This window comes from Vigna angularis, chromosome 3 (assembly GCF_016808095.1).
Source record: "Vigna angularis cultivar LongXiaoDou No.4 chromosome 3, ASM1680809v1, whole genome shotgun sequence".
Classification (NCBI taxonomy): Eukaryota; Viridiplantae; Streptophyta; class Magnoliopsida; order Fabales; family Fabaceae; genus Vigna; species Vigna angularis.
Genome location: NC_068972.1, coordinates 37088328 through 37111902, shown reverse-complemented (window position 1 = coordinate 37111902; position 23575 = coordinate 37088328). Strand labels below are relative to the sequence as shown.

Sequence of the window (23575 nt, the reverse complement as noted above, 5' to 3'; positions counted from 1 at the left end):
TAATTGACAATGTGTAACCTTATTCATTTTTTCTTCATGCGAGGTATGAGGAATTATGTTTTCTTACATCCCATTATATAATGTTAAGTGTAAATGTTAGTATTAGACGTATTAGACGTTGGAAACTCGTTAAATGATCTAATTGAAAGGATGACTAGACAAGTAAAAAGTCAAAGCATGAAATGAGCATTAGATTGATCAAACAAATCAAGTTCAGAATGATGTGAAAGAAATCCATATAATCATAGGGTGATTAAGATCAATTGCAAATTGATCAATAAAATCTAAATGTTAAAATTGATAATCAAGTTGATAAAGAGAATTATGCAACAAGTCCCAACATTATAACCATATTTAACTTAAAAATTGAGACTAACAATGGTATTAAGCCTAAAATTTATATCTTTTTGAGTGCGACTTCATCCTTTGATATTGATTATGTATTGAAAGAAAATAACATATTATTATGTTTTATTTTATGTATTAAGATTATTTTTAATAGTACTTTCCGATCTTTATTCAAACTCCTTTTAATATTATTTTATTTAATATTTTTTATTATTTTATATTAATGTTTTTTTTAGGAGAATTGTTTATTTGTTGATAACTTCCATTTAATACATATATATATATATATATATATATATATATATATATATATTATACTATTTATTATTATTTTTATGATTATTATTATTCATAAAATATATCTTAAACTATTAAAAAAAAACTATAAAATTATGTCATAATTTATTTTACCTTTATAATCATATTTTTCTTAAAAATTGATTATATATTTTTTATTATGAAAGTGAAATTAGTCTCAAACCTTATTAATGATTATATACTACAAGTATTTAATATGGTGAGAATTAGGTCTATAATTTTTATTTTAAATATTAATAAATACAAAGTATATTTAATCATAATTTTTTTTTTATAAATAACATTGATTAATTGTTTAATATAAAACAAAATATTTATAATATCTTGAAGATATAGTTTATAATAAAGAATAATATAAATAATATTTATTATTATTACTCACACAAAACATAATATTTATAATTATATTTGTAACGATAAATTAAATTATACATAAAAGTAACAGTTGCAAAATGTTAATAATATTTATAAAGAGAGAAGGGTAAAAAGAACATACATGCACAATACCTTATATTAGATATATAGTTGGAGATAAGAAGAACTTTATTTGAAATCATGTAGCATCTGTGCCTTAAAACTGTCATATGTGACACGGAATCACTTTTGTAAGGATGGCCAGTGATAATATCACAAATGTAATACTTTTTATTTTAAAAGTTATTTATTGAAAAAGGGTATTTACTTAACATAAAAAAAAAAAGGAGAGAATGAATAAGAAGGAAAACAGTTTGTTCAGGAAAGAGGAATCACCTTTCTGAGTTCGGTCTGAAAGTTTATTCCATGTTTGGACATCAGAATAGAGAATTCCAGTTCTGATAAAAGGAGGAATGTATAGTGATGCTGAGGCCGAATCTGAATCTGAACGCAACAGAATGAGTTCTGGCGCTGATGAAGAAGAACAAGGTTCCTTCAAGAGCTTGGCCAAGCAAACGGAGCAGAGTTACCAGTTGCAGCTCGCACTCGCGCTTCGTCTCTCTTCTCATGCTTCTTCTTCGTCCGATCACTCTTCCTCTCCGACTCAGACGTTATCACACCGTTTCTGGGTATATGACAATGTTTAGGTTTTTTAATGTTAAAATTGATTTAAGCTTCTATTATTTAGGATTTTTATGTTATGTAGTGGATGTATTTTTGTGTTTTGTTTTTGTAGACCTTGACTTGGAATACTAATGTAGAAACCCAAATTCACGGGATTTACAAATATATGATGAAAAAGATATCATAATTTTTAAAAGACTTGACTAAGATCAACTTTTATTTTATTATTATTATTATTATTTAAGTAAATTGGTAGGTATCTGAGTTCATAATATAGAGAGGGATAAGGAGAGGGAGAGAGAGAGAGTGGACAACGAAGGCCGGAAGTGAGGGAGAGAAGAGAGGATAGGGAAAGGAATTGACTATTGTATTTTTTGTGTTTAATAAAACGTTGTTGTAATTTATATACAGCTGGTTCAACCCAAATAACTGTAAATCTGCAATCTCAGTTATAGGAAATAATTGATTTCCAAAAGTATCCTCATTCTCAAGACACATTTCATATCACATAATTATTGCAAAGTTTATTTTATTTTATTTTCTTCTAAATATACTTATGGAGAATTACCCAAACAAGTTTAATTGATTTGACAAGTTTGTCTCTATTCAGTTCATTTCTTACATGTGAGATTATACCATTTATCAATTCAGATCAGCTTAGTTGAGTGAGTAATCTGGGTTTTGATAGTGTAAAGTAAATTGAATCATCCATGCACCTTTAAATTGAATGCTTAATACATGAAACTATACTTGTCATGTGTACATGTTCTGTGTTTAAGCATTAAACCTTTCTTCCACTGTAAAGATATTGAGTGTCCATATGCTTTCTTATTTGTCAGGTGGATGGTTGTTTGCAATACTCTGACAAAATTTTAGATGGCTTTTACTTAATCCATGGGATGGATGCATATACATGGACTCTAAGTACTGATTTGCAGAATGTTGGTATTATTCCATCATTTGAATCACTCATGTCAGTTGAACCCAGTGACGACTCATCAATTGTTGTGGTTGCTGTTGATAAATCTAGAGATCCTGGTTTGAGAGAACTGCAAAACAGGGTAGCAAGTCTTTCAAATAACTGGATTACCACTAAAGATGCAACTGATCAGCTTGCAAGTCTTATTTGCAATAGGATGGGGTCAGTAAATTGTCTTTAATTTTTGAAGAAATAAAAAAGAATTGTTTTGGAAAGTCACAACTACATCTTCCTAATGAGTTTTGATTGTTTTTTAAAGGGGAGGGTCTTTAACTGAGGAAAATTTAGTTATACGCTGGAAGGAATGCACCCAACTTCTTAAAAGCTGCCTGCACTCTGTCATTCTTCCAATTGGAAGCTTACCCATTGGCCTTTGTGTCCATCGAGCGTTGCTGTTTAAAGTATAATTCATTATTTAATGCTTTGTTTATATGGATTTTCTGGTTACATTATTTTTACATCAATATCTCTTAGATTAACATACCTGTATTTCTTTATTTTTTTATTTTCATTGTTCCATCGTAAAGCAGACAACTGGGAGTTTCTTACAGAGAATATTCTTTATTTTACATACCAGTGAAATTTGATTGTTGAATGTTATATAACAATTTAAATTGTAGGTGTTGGCTGACTTAATCAATCTACCATGCCGTATTGCAAAGGGATGCAAGTATTGCAGAAATGATGTGGGAGCGTCATGCATAGTTCAATTTGGTTCTGACAGGTTTGTTGCATTAATTAAGTAATTAAATTTACACATGGTAAATTTGATAATGAATATATATTTTTTAATTATTTGCATCATTGAGAGGTAGGTAAGAAATGGTAGAAAAAGTAAAGATGGGTGTTTGAGATTTTTTTTTGTCAAACTTAGCTGCTTTTGAATTAAGAAGTAGGACTCAATAAGGAAATATACATTAAAATTTATATTTTTCCATTTTCTATTTACAAATTACGTTTTATTTGGTTGAAAAGTTAAATAGGTAGGAAAGAAAAGCAATAAGAGAGGAAGGATTTGAACTTTATTTGGTTGAGAAGTTAAATAAGGAGGATGAGAAAAACAAATTCGAGTGATTTCAATGGGAAAGGAAATAGTGTAGAAAAAATGTCATTGGATGGATAGAAATAAGTGCAGAAAAAGTTTCTGTTATAATAGATTGTATAATTTTTTTTACCATAATTTAAAATATTAAATTTATCCCATTTTTTAAAACTTTTTAATCTTTTTAAAAACAAATGTTTATCATTAATCATTATTTTTTTAATGTTATAAAAATATTTTTTAAAACATAAAAAATAAAAGTACTTAATCAAAAGACAATTTTCCTCTAGTGTAAAGGAATGATGGCTTTTTCTTGTCTATGACGTGGAGTGCTTACTGTTGCCTTTCCTAATATATGTGTTCGTGTTTTCGGGATAATTGAAGGTTGAAATCCTTTTATTAGCTGTGATTAAAGAATGAAAATCATGCAGTGATGAATTTTAAAGGTACTATTTGAAGAAATTTTTTTGGTAAAGTTTGAACTTTAAACTACTTTCTTCCCAAATATTGAACTTTAAACTGCAGATATTTTTCATTTTTATTGTTTTAAATAATTTTTTTTAAAAATAATTCTTTAAAATATAAACTTAGATAAAAAAATAAATTTAAAGTACAATTCAAATAAAATTGCACAATAAAATATTAATGCAAAAGCTTGGTCTTTCTAAAAAACAAATTTAAATAGGTTGCATCACAAAGTATAAGTTTTAAAAAATTAATCTTTTTAAAAAGAACTTCAATTTCATATAAATAAAAAAATATAAATATATAAAATTAATTCTAAACAGTTCTTCAATGATTAATATTTCTCTTTCTAAGAACTTTATTTTGATCACTTGATGTTTAAAAGTGGGTATCCATTACTAAAAGCAATTATCTCACAATGATTAGTGCGTATACATTGGTTGGATACCAAAATTGCCTTTGTTCCTTACTACTATAATTGTCTTTGTTCGTTACCCTTTGTTTCTGTGTCTAAGAATGTAGGTGAAGCCTTTGCCCATCTTGGATGGAAATAAGCTATGATAGACAAGATATGTACATTATAGAGTAGTGATACTTAGGACCTTGTTCCTCTACGACCAGGGAAGTTTGTTGTTGGTTGTCAATGGGTATTTATGGTCAAAGTTGGTCTAGATGATAAGGTTGATTGGCTTAGGGTTTGTCTTGTTGCAAAAGGCTATACATAGATATTTGGGTTGGATTATGGGATACCTTTCCTTTGGATACCAAAATGGCTTCTGTGCAACTATTCCTATCATTGCTATAATTTGTCGTTGGTCTATCTGTTAGTTGAACATAAAGAATGTTTTTCTACATGGTTATCTACTTGAGGAAGTCTACATGAAGCAACTTCCTTAGTGGGAGTCTTCTAGTTTTGTATGTTGCTTACGAAATCTTTATATAGCCTCAAGAAATCACCTATAGCATGGTTCAATAGATTTAGTACTTTGATTCAACAACTTGGTATGCTCAAAGTGAGGTTGACCACTCTCTTATATCGTTACTTAGTGGTTGAATATATTTGGGTGTTGTCATCATGGAGGTGAAACAATATGTTTCAAAGGATTTTCAAATGGAGGATCTTGGCAAACTAAAATATTTCTTGGGGATAGAGCTAACATAATCCAAAAAGGGGATCATATCCCAAAGGAAAGCAGTGGATATTTTGGAATAAACAAGAATGTTTAATTCCAAGACCATTGACACTCCATTGTATCCCATCGCCAAAATCCTGCCATGTCCGAGGGGAGCCTCTTCTAGATCCCAAAAGGTACATACAAATACAATCGATAGGGAAGTTGAACTGTCATACTATATTACCTGTCCAAATATGTCATTCATAAGAAGTTTGTAGTAAGTCAATTTTTCAACTCCATGTAAGGAACATTGAGACTGCGTGACTCACATTGTTAGATACATCAAAGGAGTTCCAAGAAAGGGTATTTTGTATGAAGCTAGAGGACACACTTGAGTTGTGGGGTATTCTAATGTGGACTTGCCAGGCTCCCTCATTGATAGAAGGTCCACTCTAGCTTTTTTATATTTGTGGAAGATAACTTTGTCTCTTGGAAAAGCAAGAAGAAAATTTTGTAGCCAGGTTCAGAGTATTGAGCTACAATTGTAGATATATGGTTAAAAACCTGCTTCAGGAACTAAAGTTTGGGAGATTTTACAATTATCACTTATATATATGTGATAATCAGACCACCATGCATGTTGCCTCAAATACATTATTCCATGAAATGATAAAGTCCATTGTCACTTTGTCAAAGAGAAAGTCATGTTTGAGAAAATATCTACTACCTTTGTTAATTTCATGATCAACTTAAAGATATATACACTAAGTCAGTAATGGCTCCTGGATGAACTACATATGTAAGAAACTTGGTCCACACAACTTATGTGCTTTAGTTTGAAGGGGGAATATTAAAATCTTGTAGATATGTTAAAATCTTAAAGATATGATAAATGATGATATTACGATCAAGATTGATTTTATATTGTGTTATTAGCCTAAAATAGCACAACTGAATATTTTGTAATTGTGTTTTCTCTCCTATAAATTGAATAGCTCCACTGTGGACTCTTAAAGAAATTAGAGAAACACTAACAAAAACCTAGTAATATTTTCTATTCCACCAAAAATCTAGTATTATATAATGCATTTTCAAATGGGGGACTGAACTTATCTGCAAACTATGTGAAGGAAGGTTGTGTTTATGAATTTTGGTCAGGGGTTGGAAACTAATATTTCTGATACATCAGTTCAATGGTATTTTACTATGGTTTGTTTTTTGGTCTTAATTAAATATCAGGGTAACCGGAGGGAATCTTTTTTTTAACCAATGTGTTTCATTGTTTTACTTTTTCTTATTACATATAAAATGTGTATGGCATGGTTTTATTAGCTGAACCAAAAGCAAGCTCAATTAACATAGAAATATCGTATGCACTTCTCTAGGGAGTATATGATTGATTTAATTGGAAGGCCTGGGGCAACATGTCAACCTGATTCTTTTCTGAATTCTGCTTCTTCAATGTTGGTTGCTTCACCATTATGTCATCCAAAGTTCAAGCCAGTTGAAACAGCTGAATATACAAAGACACTTGCTCAATTGTATTTCTTGGACAGTCAAGCACTGCATCTTGTATTTGATACTACATCAGGTTATTATCTTTGCACACTAGATGCTTTTTTTTTGAAAGAATATATTTATGATGTGGAACTAGTCTTGAAATGAAAAAGTTATTTGTCTTTATACTGAAAATTACTAACTCTTCCTTCTTTTGATTACCTTTGCTTCTACAGTTACATTGCTGAATTTTTTAACCTTAACTGAATTTTACCTTTGGTTTTACGTGAAACATTGAGAGCAAAGTAATTAGGCCATTTGCATGTGGCTTTTTCTTTTTTTTCCTTTTTGTGGATTTTCCTCTAGAAGCACATGATTGTTGAAGCTGTGGGGTGCCAACCTAGTTGGGATTGTATACAACATTAAAATATATTGACTAAATTGAATAATTACTTTCCAAAAACATGTTTTACTAGAAATCTGCCATAATAGTTTTACATTATAGTCAATGTGGGACTGTTACTATATAGTGTATGATAGTTTGTAGTTTGTGGTTAAGGAGGAAATAGTATAATCATGATTTCAGGACATAAAAGTTGTATAACGAGTATTAGAGATTAACATGGTTTCTGTCCACATGTTCATACAGTTTTAAAATTACTAGTTTCCATCATTACAGGACCTGCTGTTAATCACAGTGACAAAATGGATCTGCAGCGAACCGAAGCTTTGGGTGCAAATTATGCCGGTGGAAACAGCCATCTGATTGCTTTGAGTAAGAATGAACTGTTTTTCTTGTCCCATATGAAAAGTAGAGAAATAGTGGAATCATGCCTTTCTCAAAAAGAGCACGTCATACATGACAAGGACTGACTGATATATATACTAGCAAATAGGTTTTTAATACTGAAGCTCAAAATGCTCTATTTTTTATTTGTAGTGGTATTGGATTCTCCACATTTGATATTCTTATGCAGTTCCTGGTGCAGAGGAGTATGCGTATTTCAATGAAGTAGACCAGACAGTCTTGGATTATCCAAGTCATGAAGTTGATCTTGACGAGGAGGATCTGGATATTCCTTGGAGTGAACTTATTTTGAAGGAGAACATTGGGACAGGTTTTATATTTTAATTCTCACATGATGCATACACTAAAAATATACTGATTCTGTGAAAGCTATCATTTATTTAAGAGAAAATGTATCCTGAAACAATGAAATAAGGACAATGATAATTGTTTTTCAGGGTCATTTGGAACTGTCCTTCGTGCAGACTGGCGTGGTTCCGTAAGCATTTCTTTCTTTGATTCTTTACATATTTATTTGTCCACATTTTAATGATGATACTAGTATTGCTGCTAATTCTATTCCATTTATTTTGGTTCGAGGAAATTAAGCATGGGAATGCAACTTGATTGGATTGTCCATAAAAAGAAAGAAAACCTACTTACCAACATGACCATCATTAATATCATGCTCATTCACTTTCTTTTCACGGTGTCATTTCTTTTTTTTATAGAGTCGTGGTATACAATCTATAGAAATTAAATTCTAGATAAAATTCAACTTAGATGACATTCCTCCTTAGGCATAGGCTTTCTTCAATACAAAAAAAAGCTCAGATACCCTATCATATTTTATCCCCTCCCATGATTTCATTCATAATTACATTTGTGGTTCTCCAATTGTGAACCCCAATCTTCTTTTTGTCAGCTGTTCATTCTATTAAGAATTTCCCTTTCTTTTCCAGGTTCCTCCTGATTCCTCCACTTCTTTACTTTTTTTGTCAATTTTCCTTTGTTGTGCCTTTGCTCCTCTTCACTCATACACCAAGAGGTCTTACTGCTACTGGTATGCTCACTTTCCTGGTTCTTTTCTCTCCTATATATTGGGTCAGTAGCCCATCCATCCCACCCCAATCAGTTTGACCTTTCCCCCTGGGGACAATATGGTAACCACCTGTGGATATCTTGAAAGTTCTCTTGAGTACTTCCATGATCCAGAAGCTTTGTTCGAATTATGAAATAAGTCAGGGAAGAAGGGGAAGCTGAATATGTTGGAAAACAGTGGTAACAACAGCAATTTCAGTTTCTGCTATAGATTGAGCAACAATTTCTTAGTTTTTCAAGTTCCATGAGAAAAACACGATCTAAAGCCAAATAGTATCTTGAAGCACTTCTCATATCATCAATTGAGCTACCCCAGTCAGTGTTAGAGAAACCAATTAACTTGAAATTTTTAATCTTCTTGTACTTAAGACCAAAATTGCTTGTGCATGACATATATAAAAATATTTTTTGTAGCTTTTTTGAGGTGCATTTCACTTGCGCAATGAATAAAATGCAACAAAATACTTCTAGAATTTAGGATGTTAGGCTGGAATCATGCAACAACAAATCCTAAATGAGATTGCACAAACGCATGGACCTTTTTAAACTTGACTTGAATATTCAATTTTTAAACTTGTAAGAGTTTATCTATGTAAAAATAATATTAAAAATCGATTAATGACATATATGCATAATATAATACTCTTAATGCAACTAAAACTCAATAATTCCACATCATAATAAAAAGGAGCAAAATCACAATAATAAACTATGATAGCACATTAGTGCTAAATAAGATTAAACTACTTGGGAGATTAAATCATTTATAATATCTTAAAAGTTGTAAGTTCTTAATGTTAAAACAATTCAAAAAGGATTTAACTTCTCCAAGTTGTTTGAATGTAATAAAATATTGTCATTGTTGGGTAAAAGTTGGACAAAACATACATTTGATTTCAAACTTGTTAACTTGCTTCTTGATTCCATAGTTTGTGTGAGTTTACCACAAGTTTAAAAAGTTTACCCAGGTGTATTCAGAAAAGAGCTTGATAGTGAGGTATGCGATAGGAAAGAAGGGGAAGCAAAATACTTTGGAATATCTTGAGCTCAAAGCAAGGAATCTCTAATACTTTTTTATCAGCAACGTTGACATTGATAATGATTGAAAAAGCAAAATACAAATTTAAAGATATAGTCTTCAGCATTTGGCAGACTTGTTCCTCAAGTAGAAGTAGTACCGACTGATTTACTCCTAAGTAAAAATGTCAATCACTACTATGACTTTTCTTACGAAACTGAAACAGAAATAAATATAAATTCATGTGCACAAGCATTACATAAAGCAATTATTTAGCAAGATTTGTTTGAATTTTAGTTGGGATAGATCAAAAGTATTTTGACTTCCAAAGATATAAAATTTCACTTTTATGTTGTGCATTGAAATTTGCAAAAGTGCTTTCCAACTTCAATCTAAACATAGTTTAGTAATTTACGCTCAAAAAAATTGCTTCTAGAACTACTTGCAGTTCCCATTCTTCTATTAAAAAATTGAGAAGGTGCTGGCATGGTATAGTTGCTACGAGAGCCAACATGGTAACTTCAGGTGCAAGACATGGAGAACAGGATGCATTCATGCAGTAGAAAGTGATGTCAAACTTTATGTCTTTGGACCCACCTTTTTCTGAACTGCAATGGAGGTTGTAGTTTTTCGTCAACTCATTTTACTTACAATTTTAGTTTATATAGTTGTGCTTTGAAGTTCTCCAAGTTCCTAACTTGAAATTTGAATTCCCTCATGTTATCTGCTTGCAACTTCATTTTTCTCTCCTTAACTAAATCCAGTTTCAACTCTTCCAATATCACATCGCACATGAATATTATTTATCCACTTATATACTGTTGTTTCTTTGCTGTAAATGCCTTGATGGGATTTCTGTTAATTGAAGATTTATAACAAGTCTTGAAGCATAACTGTGGCCATTGCAGCTGCTTATTGGTTTCCCCCATCAAATCCTATCATATCTCCCTATTTCAATAATGTATCATGAGTCAAACTTACAAATGTCATTAATTCTAGACCCATGAAGAGACTTAGCAAGCATGTTAGTCAGTCGGTGACTGGAGCTGACAAACAGCCCCCAATCCATGACTAAAGGCATTTGTGTCCACATTTAAAGGTTTGGAGAAATCTGGTTCTGCTAGAATTGGAAGTTGAGAAATAGCCGCTTTTAGGGTGTTAGAAGCTTCTTGAGCATCCCCCGTCCAACTAAAACCTTATTTTTTTAATAATTGTGTAAATGGTTTGGCAATTTTGCCATATCCCTTCACAAAGTATTGATAATAGCTGTGAGACCTAGGAATCCTCTCAAGGCTGTTGCGTCTTTCGGAGTAGGCCACTTCCACACTGCCTCCACTTTCTTCGGGTCAGTAGATATGCCTAGGCCAGATATGATAACCCAAATATTCCAAACTACGCTAACCAAAAATGCATTTCTTTTTATTGATCGTCAAATTATTCTCTTTAATCACTTAGAGAACATGTGTTAAATGTTGGACATGTAGTTCAATAGTGCCACTATAAAGTAAAATATCATAAAAAAAACTAACACATACTTTCTCAAGAAAGGTCGAAGAATCTCATTCATTAAGGATTGAAAAGTGACCGGGGCATTAGTCAACCCAAAAGGCATTCCTAAAAACTCATAATGACCTTAATGAGTCCTAAAAACTGTTTTTTCAATGTCCTCTTCCTTTATTAGGATCTGATGGTACCTTGATTTCAGATCCAATTTAGAGAAAATGGTAGCTCCTACCAATTCATTCAATAATACATCTATAACAGGCATGGGAAATTTGGTAGGAACAATTATCTTGTTAAGGGCCTTGTAATCCACACAAAATTGCCACCCACCATCCTTTTTTTAGCTAGAATCATAGGGCTAGAATAGGGGGTAATACTAGGTCTAGTGATTCCTGCTTTCAACATATCAAGGACCTACTTTTCATTTTCATTCTTTTGAAGATGTGAGTATTTGTATGACCTCAGATTCAGAATGGAAGCTCCTTCTTTTAAATGAATAGCATGATCCTGTGTCCCGCTAGGAGGTAATTCAGTTAATCTTTTCAATGATGTTGATGTGGTAGATAACGCGGAATCTCCTATAACCATCTGTTGTCACTCACCTCTTCCAATGGTCAATTTTAGTTTCCCAAAATCTGCCTTAACCTCTCCTAACCTGGCCAGCCATTCTAATCCCAAGATCACACTTGCTCCTCCTAGATAAAAAATGAAGAATTCCTATTGAATGTCCAACCCTTGTAACTCCAAAACAAATCCCATGCATTTTCCTTGACAATGCACCTTGTGACCGTCTCCTACCTCCACCACATAAGGATGAGTCTCTTTAGCCTCTAACCCACATCTATTCACGACTTCTTGAGAGATGAAATTGTGAGATGTCCCACAATCTAATCGGACTAAAACCTCTACATCTCCAATCCTACCATAGTAAACATGGATAGTTGCAAAGCTTTATCTTCTTCAACATCCTCCTCCGTGTCTCCTTTACAATTCACTAATTTGTCATAACTTGATAAATCTTCCTATGTTTTTAACATGTGTAATTGCTTATTTCTACACACATGATTAGGTTTTAATTTCTCATCACACCTGAAGCACAATCCTTTCCTAATTTTATCTTGCATTTCCTTATCTGATAATTTTCGAAATGCGACTCCTCCGTTGCTGTTGATTCCGTGAGTTTTACTGAGAGAATTCACAGCTTCCACCGACTCCCCTTTTCCCCTGCCAAATACGAACTTTACTTAATCATTTGAGCTTTCATCATCAATTCTGCCAGATTTGACGGATCATGTAACTTCACTTCCGACTTAATTTGTTCCTTGAATCCATTCAATAATATTCCAATCAAGTAATTTTAGTAAAGTTTAGTAAATTAGTATGATGTCTTGGGCATTCCTCAGTTCATGAGCTAGTTTTTAGAGTTAAGTTAAGCTCAATCCAATTTAAAGAACACTACCCATTTCTTTTTCTGCTTCTTTCCTCTTTTTTCTGTGTGGGGGTCAATCACAATCCAATCACTAAATGTTAACTATCTAATCTCTTAGGATGTTGCAGTGAAAATTCTTAAAGTGCAAGGTTTTGATCCTGGGCGATTTGAAGAATTTCTAAAGGAGGTATCCATTATTGCTGGTTTTAATTTGTATTTTCATGTTCATTTTTATATTTTCGAATGAGGCTCAGGAACAATTTTACGTTAGTTTTGTACATATAATTTTTTTTCCATGTAGATTGCTAATCATTCCCAGTTTATTTCATAGGTCTCACTCATGAAGCGCCTACGGCATCCAAATATTGTACTCTTGATGGGTGCAGTTATTCAACCCCCTAAGTTATCAATTGTAACAGAGTATTTATCTAGGTACAAAAGTTTTCCTTTAACAATGAAAACTGTGCTCCTTGCTTATGTTTATAATTGGAGAAAATTTGGGTTGAGTGTGATATTCTTATGCTAATTATTTCCTTGAATTGCAGAGGCAGTTTGTATGAACTTCTGCACATGCCCAATGTTGGATCATCACTTAGTGAGAGGTGTCGCTTAAAAATGGCTTATGATGTGGTATAACTTTGATGATTAAAACTTTTAATAGTTTTACTATTTATGTCTTTTTAGGCATTATGCAGACCTAAATGTTCATATGTTTGTCTAGGCAAGCGGAATGAATTATCTTCATCAAATGAGACCCCCCATTGTTCATAGAGATTTGAAGTCTCCAAATCTTTTGGTTGATGATTCATACACTGTTAAGGTAACTGTTTATTTTGTTGGAGTATTTGAAAAATGTTATCATGTTATTGTTGTACCGTAAAATATGTTAATCTTACATGATATCATGGGAATATTTTGATATTTCGCACGATGCTTATTTAGTTAGGATTGGGAGTTTATCATCTATAACAATATATAATGAGACACTCCCACCTTGTGCACACAATTCATATTCATATTTATGTTTAATTATATTTTAAATTTTCACTATTTTGAACCTCAAACTACATGTTACGCATGTATCCATAACAATATATAATGTGATACCCTCATTTTGTATTTCATGTTCCTATTTTGCCCTTAATTAGATTTTAAATTTTCAATATATTGAACCTCAAAATTATTATTGCTACATACATACCAATATATAATGGGATTGTGTGTACATATTTCATGTTCCTATCTTGTCCTTAATTAAATTATATTTAGTTTTTAATATTTTGAACTGCAAAACTATTAGTATGTTGCGTTTACATCTATAACAATATATAATACAATACCCCAATTTTGTGTACACATTTCATCTTCTTATTTTGCCCTTAATTATATTTTAAATTTTTAATATTTTGAACCTCAAAGCTGTCATATTTATGTATACAGCAATCAAAAAGAAAAACAGTGCAGATAAACTATCCATCTATTTAAAATAACCTCAGATAAACTACTTCACAACACAATTACATTTTTTTCCCTTTTTCATGCAAAACTATAATTGATATTGCTTCTGCAATGTTGTTTTTGATTCAAATTATTGGTTACAAGTAAAATATAGAAAATAATAATACATCTTTTTTTAAATAAATATATAAAATTAAAACTAATATAAGTATTAAATTTCGACTCTTAAAATATGATAGTGTAATAAAACAATGCGGACACTTAGGCACTAGTGAAATATGATAGTGTATCCGCTTTAGTATAAATAATATTAGTGCCTTGTCTTTTCTTTTGGATCATCACATCAAACCAATATCAATTCAGATTGTTCAGTATCTATATATTCCACCTTTTCTTTCTCCCCTTCCATTATACGTCTTGACATGCTTCCTTATTTAATTAGGATTGGGAGTTTAGAATTAATATAAACAGGGTTAGTTTTCTGTCTTTTGCTTGTCACATCTTATCATCACATTAAACCAATATCAATTGCACATCATTCAGTCTATGTTCACCTTTCTTTCTCCTCGATCTGAAGGTCCTATATTTTCAAAATAGTATCAAAGCAACAACATCCTTTATGACCTAGCGAGAAACAGCAGAAACTCTCTTGTTATGTATAAAATAAAATTAGAAAGGACTCTCCCTGATTTTGTAACTCATCCTTTTCTTTTTCTGCCTATAAATTATTAGCCGAATTTTAGGATGTATCTAGCCATGACAATTGATGGCTGCTAGGGTTATGTTAACTGTTCCCCCATTTGGCAGAACCTAATTATTAATGCTTAACAGTGCCTGAATTGCTATTGCCTGCTGTACTAACAACCCCACCCTACCAAAAACGAATGGTTTTGCTTAAGCTAGCAATTTCCCATGCAGCCATTCACTAACGGCTCACGTGTACATTTATGGATCTATATGAGCGTACGGATAATTGAGCGTTGATGTTTGAATTATGTAATTCAGGTATGTGACTTTGGTCTTTCACGCACAAAGGCAAACACATTTCTTTCTTCTAAAACCGCAGCTGGGACTGTAAGTTCTTCTTATTAACTGAATCGTTCATGTGTCAAGTTTTATTAAATTTTTCTTAACTACAATTATTTGATGATTTGACATTATAATTTATTCCCTTTTTTTTCTTTCTGGACATGCCAGCCTGAATGGATGGCACCCGAAGTCATCAGAGGAGAACTGTCAAACGAAAAGTGTGATGTATTCAGCTTTGGTGTAATTTTGTGGGAACTAGTCACCCTGCAACAACCATGGAGACATTTAAATCCTTCACAAGTTATTTGCTTCTCCCCAGTGCTTTTGATTTAGTTTGTTAGATATATTATCTTTATTTTATATTTATCTTTTATCTTTAGTCAGTTTGTTATTATTTCTTATTTATATTTTAGGCTTAGCCCATATTTATTCTATTATAAATAGAGGACCCTATATGTATATTCAACACAAGGGAGATTAATTCCATAACTAATTTTTATTATATTCAACATGGTATCTAGAGCCTAAAGTTCTTTTGAGGAAAAAGTTTTTGGTGGCCTCTGCCACTACATCAGCCAGCGCCGTCGTTTACCACTGCTACTATCGGAGTTCAAGTTTCGATCGACGATCACATGGTTTGGATCGTCTCGGTCAAGCAACCACCATGTCATTAACGCGCCTTCATCAGAGCTCCTACGCGCTCTTTACGCCTTTTGAAGTTATGGATTTGCTCCCTTTTCCGTTGTGCATGGTGGCATGTCTAGTAGTAATTCAGAGCGTCGAGGTCACTCGTTTTCGGCTTTCAGGTTCATCGTGTGTTGTTGCACGTCCCGTCTCCTCTCAAGGCAGCTATTCAGAGCATCGATGTTGCTCTCTTTTTCCTTTTTCAGGTGCCTTAATTGGAGAATCTTGGATTTATAAGATTTCTCTCTCCTATTCATCCATAGCTTCTTTTGTCTCTTCTGACCTCTCTTTTGTCACCATTGCGTTTGACCCGTTCATATATGTTTTTTTTGGAAAAGATGGTTTTTGTTAGTTTATTTACATCAGTGGTGGCTCTCCAACAATTACCTCTTTATCCATTGATGGCCTTCCTCAACGACGATTTGCAAGAAGAGATTTATATGGAGGAACCTCCTAGATTTGTTGCTCAGGAAGAGTCTTTTGGGTTGATATTTCGTCTTCTTGCAAATCATTAGCAATTTGGTGTCACTCGAGTGCAAAAGCAGATATTTTCACTAAGACTTGATGAATTATATTAATAACAAGCTTGGTACATATGTATGTACTAGCTTGAGGAGAGTGTTAGATATATTTTCTTTATTTTATATTTATCTTTTATTTTTAGCTAGTTTGTTATTATTTCTTATTTGTATTTTGGGCTTAGCCCATATTTATTCTATTATAAATAGAGGACCCTATGTGTATATTTAACACAAGGGAAATTAATCCCATACCTAATTTTTATTATATTCAACATAGTTAATTTCTAGAATACTGGTCTTCATGTTGGAGTTGGTGTTTCATAGGTACAGATTCTACATTTTGGACCGGTCCAAAATTCTTTGTCTTTGATTTAGATCTATTGCACACAAGTGATATATATATATATATATATATATACCCAACTTGGAATTAGGTTTCTCATGAACCAAATTCCTGCTGGTTTTCAGGTGAGATTGCAACCAATCAAAGGTGAAAATTCGACTCTTCAGGACCGAATTTTGTTCTGCAAAAAAATATTAAAAGTATTCTATCTGTGTAAATAATAGGTATAGTTTGCTATTGGGGAAATATTAAAAAACCAACTGTGGTATTTTGGTGAAAAAATTATACAAAATAATCTGAGACACGGAGAAAAGTCCCCCCTAGTTAACTGTTGAGATTGAGTTTAGCTCAGTCTATTTATATTATGATATTTATGTGTAGTCTTAATGGGTAACCTGTAGGTGTTTTACTGCTGCAAATTTCTTACTCAATAATCCATCCTTGGGCACAAGGAGGAAGGGTGTTATGATGTCTCACACTAACTAGAAATCTGGCCAAATTGTAAGACTATAATGCCCATTTTTAATGTAGTATCAAGACCCTATTAAGCCCTAATATTGGATCACTTGCATACGTCTAGTTCTACAAATTTCATATCCATTTTGATGTATAAGGCTTGGTTTATTATTATAGCTTCCCCCTACCAGAATTAAAGTTGAGAGTAACATTTTAAGAATTAAATAATGGTACAACGGTTTAATAGCAACAGAGATAAGGTTTAGAGAGATAGAACAGTAAGACATTTCAGGAAGAGGTTAAGTGAATTCTCACTGGAGCAGTAGATTCTTTTCTGTTATAGGGATATATTGGCTGATCAACCACTTTTTTTCCCTCAAGCGAATGACTTTCTTATTGGCCTTGTGTCTGGAGACTCCCTTGGCTCAAATGTTGATAACTTGAGGTGCTATTTTCCAATGATTTTCTCCTTTTTCTTTGTTGTCTTTTATTTTGGTATTTTTCCAAGGGGGATTCCTTATCCTATCCTCTGTTTGTAACTTTTTCTCTTCATCTTATCAAAGTCTTCTTTTAGAAAATAGTTGTTATTCCTAAGCACAATATCATTCAGTTAAAATTAGAGTCTGAGGCAGTTAGCTGTTTTAATTGAGTATTTTCCTGGGTCATTTTTCTACTAGCCTCTCTCTGCATGATGTTTTGTAATATGCATCAAGTGGCTTTTAGTTTGATACGGTAGTTCCATCTTTTTAATCAAAATAAGTGCTAAGGCATCACTGTGTTGTTTTCCATATGTAGGTTGTTGCGGCTGTTGGTTTTATGGACAAAAGGCTAGATATTCCAAGGCATGTGAATCCTGAAGTTGCAGCCTTGATTGAACTCTCCTGGGCCACGTAAGTAGATTAATAAATAATTTTGATTTCTTCTTTTTATGTACATGAAAACTTTTTGGTTCATGAATGGTTGATTCTCTTATGATCAGGGTAGTAGCCTAGACTAAACAAAAGTAATTGAAGACCATCAACTATGGCCATACTAGTAATAGATTTTACTGAAATAATGTGTCTAATCCATATACTATTGATTTATTTACAATAAAGGAGTAAATAATGTAATAAAGGGTACATGAAAAGTAAATCGATAAAGAACCCTAATTTTTAGTTTTACATGTTAATACGTCTACAATCCAATCATATCTTTAAGAACCCCGTGATGCTAGAGCTTATATGTCATATGCATCAAACTACTATATATGTCTAGATAAATGCATAGGCTAGATGGAAATAGATGGTGAAGATGAAATGACTAAAAGCTAGGCGGAGCTAAAACAGCCAAACAAAGCACAGGAAAACTGCTGCACTGCATACCATACAAAGAGCAATAACAGAGGCATAAAAGACACGTGTCACCAGAACCAGTAAAACCTCTTCTTGCAACTAAGCATGGCAGAAGACATTTTTATGTCTAGCAAGTGAGGAGACCAGTGACAAATGACAGTCATATCAAGAAATAAATGAGCATAATGGTTTTGGCTACAAGGGAAAAATTTCATCATAATTGAGGCCAAATATTTGAGTATAGCCCTTATCTACGTAGCAAGCTTTGAAAAATTATCAATGTTGTGATCCCAATCAATCTTGACAGTATAAATCAAGTTGCAACCTACAATATTCTTGCTAGGAGGTAAGGAAACAAGTTCCTATATGTCATTGGTCTGTAAAGAAGACATGTCTTGCAATATTTGTTGCCAAGTGTAAGCTTAGGAATGGATTGAGTGCTTGGGGCATGCCTTGTCCTTGAAATCACAGTTGAACAACAACATCCCAAGTATATATAGTTTGTTGTCTGGTCAATCTTTTGCAAAGAATCAACGAGATGTTGGTAAGAGTTGGTGTAGAACCAAAATGTGAGGAAGAGCTGACAGCAGAAAGGGGTAATGATAGACAGGTGAATAAGGATAGGCTTTGGAATGTTTCTTATAAAAAGAAATTTAAGAATAACCGTAAATAGCTGTGATAGTTAAGGGGGGGCTGAGACTTTTGTAAAGTCTATAATAATCCTCTTCCTTGGGGGTGCCAGGTCAGGATGGATTGTGTAGTATTGTAAACAGGAATTCCCTGTGAAAGGAAGATTATTTCCTTTGTAAACAATTGTTGAACAATAATAATGGAGTTATATTCAGTGGAAAAGGGTCCTACCTATGCTTTCTGGGAATTATTCCGTTTTTTGGTCAAGGCGTGTAACAAATACCACATCAGTTTTACTGAAATAGTGTCTCTAATCCAGACACTATTTAGCTTAATTTTTAATCAAGGAATAAATAATGAAATCAAGGACACAAGGAAAGTGAATAAAAAAGGGATCCTTACGTTCTAGTTTTCCAGGTTCTATATTTGCAGTAGTCTATGCATATTTTTAACAGTAGGACTTGAACTCAAACCAGTAATTAACTTGATTCGTACTTACTACTTGTACCAACCATTGTTGGTCAATTAGTTTTAATTCTTTGTTCAACAGATTCTGACACTTTTCCTTTTAGCTTTCTTAGTGTTGAATCTGAAATTATTATGATATTCTGGCAGCCAACTTTCAAAATCCTTCACAATCCTTCTATTTAATATCTGTTGGTGCTGTAGGGAACCCTGGAGACGGCCTTCTTTCTCCTATATTATGAAATGTTTGCAGCAAATAATTGCTGATGCTAGAGGGTGAACAAGTTCATACCTCATTTATAGTCTTCAGCCTATATATACAGAGGAGAAACAGCAATATTGAACAAGAAAATAAATGGCATTGCCATTCATTCAGGTCAGGTGCTTTCTAATTTGAATAATATATTTGCTGCAATTTTTTTTTTCTTTTTATGTTCAGTAGTATAAGACATGTTCAATCTCAAATTCAAATCATTTATGAGCATAGTTTGCACTGAATATGCAAATGGATCGAGTCCTTTTTTTATTTTTCCGGACTCATTTTTAAATGCTTCCTTGCGGTTTTGGCTTATTTATTTACGAGAAATTAGAGTAACACTAAAACAGGCTTAGAGGGAGTCAGTAACGACATCTAGTTGTGACTTCATTACTAATGGTCCTCTACTAGTTCCTGTATTGTCAAACTGAAAGAACTTGAGCACATGAGGATAGTTCGACCCAAAAGATTAGTTTATTTGTGAGAATGCCTAAAGCTTAAGTACCACATTAAATAGTTTATTCTATACTTGATATGAGACTTGACATTGTCTCTTCTTTTAATAACCAACATCCATGGCAGTTCCAGTTTTTTACTTTTGTCAACACTGACTTCCTGGTAGTCTTTTTTTCTAACTGCTTTACTTATATATCTGTATTTGGTTTACACTTTTAATCTAGTCTTAGGTAGGCTGAAAGGAGATTCCCACATATCAGAAACATAAAAGTAAATATCAGGAAATACTCCAGGAACCCACAATTCGTTTCCAAGCCGACAACTAAATTCCTATTTGACACCCCCTCCCAACCCTCTGCACACACACCCCATTTCACCTCCAAGTAACCTTCAACCCCTTAAGAGGCGTTTGGCATATAAAGGGAAATTTTAGTTTTCCTAAAATCTGTTGCTGAAAATGTTATTTTTCTATGTTTGGTTTGTTTAAAATTCCCAAGAATGTTTGTTAGTTAAGCTTCCCGTTAAATTGTTCTCTTAAGAGAGGAGAGAATCTATCTATTTTAAGTTGAATTTTGTTTACTACGACAAAAATAGTTACTTATGCTAAATCATTTAATGTGACAAATAATATCACGTTACTCTTTAATTCCCAAAAGATTTATATAAACATCCCTAGGAATATTTTTTACAATCCAAACAGTTTTTAGTCATTCTTAGGATTCATGATTCTCGGGTATGAAATAATGTCTTGTACCAAACGTTCTTTAGTTTCATGGTTCACTGCTGAACCTGTAATATTTCCTTATCCTTTAACTTATTAGGCTCAGCGGTCTCATCAGAACTACTAATGCAAACGTATTTTCCTTGATTAGATATTTAAGAAATTCTCACAGTTGGGGCAATGACGCAGCTGAAATTTCTAAAGATTTTCTGTTTGAAATTGTGAATAGGGAAGTGAATTCTATGTTTATTGTTGTAATCACTGCAATAGTTCTTATTTACTACTCTAATTATAAATAAGACTCTCTGCTGTGTAATTGAGACATGAATTTCACAAGTTTCTTGCTTTTTATCGTGCTCAAAAGAGCCTAAATGATAGGTTACCCAATCTTGAATACTCAAAAACTACCCTTACGCTGCTTTAGTTATGCTAGTATATATACCTCAAATGTGCTTATGGCATATCAGATTGATGATTTGTGTGTATATTTGGTTTGGCAGGACCTTGCTGAAGAACAAAATACACCCATTTTAAAATAACCTGTCATTTTTTGTTGTATATGCTGTTTATATATAAGCATACTCAGATTGTCACCTATATTACTATTTGCTTCGGGTGCACCTGTAATAATAGTATGACACTGGGTTTATAATTTATATATACAAGAAATTCTTTTTTATCTTATTAAAAAGGGATTCTAATTTATATATACTAGTAATTATTTTTATCTTTTAAAAACATAATGATGTGCTATTTGCTCATCATTGTTATTAGACCGAGAAGCATATTTGTACGTAGGAGCCCACTCTCTGCAATTCGCACTCTTCCGAAACCATGTATGTACATATCATCATCACCATTGCTCTTTCTTCCTCCTCTCCTATTTTTGTTGAGGCTACTTCCATGGGGTATTGGAAAAGTCTAAATTGCTCATATTGATCAAATATTCGAATTATACAATTTGAAAACATAATCCAGATCAAGAAATTTGGAAATATATTACAGGTTAGACCATTTGTATTATATTTCTGAATAAAATATGTCCAGAAATGTATTCTGGATTGTATAGTTTAGAATTCTAAATTATACTATCTAGAATCTTTTTAGAATTCAAAATACATTTTTAGATTCATAAATGTATTTTGAACTATGTAATCTGAAATATGTTTTCGCAACCTAGAATACATTTTGAGTTTGAATTTGTGCAATTGGAACTGCATTTCAGGTTAGTTCAAAATACACTTGGATTATGTAATATAATACATAGTACATTTTCATATTTAAAAATTTATTTTAGATAGCACAATGCCAAGTTTTCAAATGATGCAATCTAAAGTATATTTTTGAATTATAGATTTTAATGTATTTTTAAATTATACAACTCAAAAATATTTAGATTGTTTAATATATATATATATATATATGAATTATCTAATCCAAAATATTTTCAATTTATACTCTTTCTGCACTTATAGAGGTGCAAAGAAAGCATACCATTATTATTTCAGTGGGAAATGAAATCTCGGCTTAAAATTTGGTAATTTATAAACACATTCTTGTAATAACCATTTGAGATATTTTTCAGTGAGCATATTTTATGTATCTTAATAAAGCTTACGTTAATTTATTATTTTACATCTAAGAAAATTGTGTTTATAAGATTTTCAAGTTTTCTCTCTCCCTTTCTCTTTCTCTCCCTCTTATCTTATTCTTCTCCTTCTAAAGAGTGCAATGACAATGGTGGTCGCAGCGTATGGAAAGTCAAATTAAAATAATAAATTTGAAATAATAATTAATTATATAAAATTTGAAATAAAATTAAAATCAAGGCAATGTGCACCTTGGGATGACTTATGTCTCAACAAAAAAGTTTATTTCTGAGTAACGCAAGATGCGTGTAAAAAGAGGCATTGTTGTTCATGTATTTGATTATGGAAAAATCAATTAATTTGAACTTTTTTTTTTATAACATCATAAAAATACTTCTCTGCAATAGCTATGCAAATTTGAAGTTGGTGACTCAAAATGTGGCCAATTGCTTTTTGCATTCCCATGCTCTATGAGGATGTTGGAAAAGTCTAAAATGTCCATAATTTAGTTTTTTTGCATTATGGAATTTGATGTTCTAGATTGTCCTATTTAAAATATATTTCTTGATCTAGTCTAAATTTTGTAATGTATTTTGAAGTGTACATTATGGAGTGCATTTCTTTTATTACAAAATATATTTCATATTTTATAATTCCTAATGCATTTTTTATTACAAATTCTAGAAAACGTATTATAGGATGTATAATCCAAAGTATATATCTAAATTGTATAATCTAAGATACATTTTTGGTTTGAGAAACATACTTTAGATTCCACAGTTTAAAATATAGTTTTCAAAATATGTTTTCAAATTTTGGATTGCAAAATTTAAAATAGATTTACGAATTATGCAAAATGAAATGTTTTTGATGATCAATTTAATTTTTTTCCACGCATATGAAAAACATAGAAAAAAAAGTAGGTGATAAAATAAATTTTTATGAATATGTGAGGAACAAAAGCTTTATATATTAATTCCAAAAATTTGAATT

At 32.0% G+C, this 23575-nt stretch overlaps 1 protein-coding gene across 3 annotated transcripts; it reads left to right on the top strand.

The window, feature by feature from the left end:
* The first annotated feature begins 1359 nt into the window (after positions 1–1359).
* LOC108325885 (serine/threonine-protein kinase CTR1) lies at positions 1360–21684 on the top strand. 3 transcript variants are annotated; one of them, XM_017559003.2, is made up of 17 exons: positions 1360–1709; positions 2544–2845; positions 2943–3084; positions 3304–3407; positions 6691–6896; positions 7482–7577; positions 7792–7920; positions 8048–8088; positions 12759–12827; positions 12972–13072; positions 13186–13270; positions 13362–13460; positions 15104–15172; positions 15296–15427; positions 17927–18021; positions 19765–19936; positions 21494–21684. In XM_017559003.2, the coding sequence occupies exons 1-16, from the start codon at positions 1494–1496 to the stop codon at positions 19838–19840; spliced, it is 1962 nt and encodes a 653-aa protein (XP_017414492.1). In that variant the 5' UTR covers positions 1360–1493; the 3' UTR covers positions 19841–19936; positions 21494–21684. The 3 variants fall into 3 exon arrangements, with proteins under 3 accessions (XP_017414492.1, XP_017414491.1, XP_017414490.1); XM_017559002.2 differs by lacking the exon at positions 21494–21684 and adding an exon at positions 21145–21455 and having other exon boundaries at positions 7780–7920; XM_017559001.2 differs by having other exon boundaries at positions 1361–1709; positions 7780–7920.
* The last annotated feature ends 1891 nt before the right edge of the window (positions 21685–23575 follow it).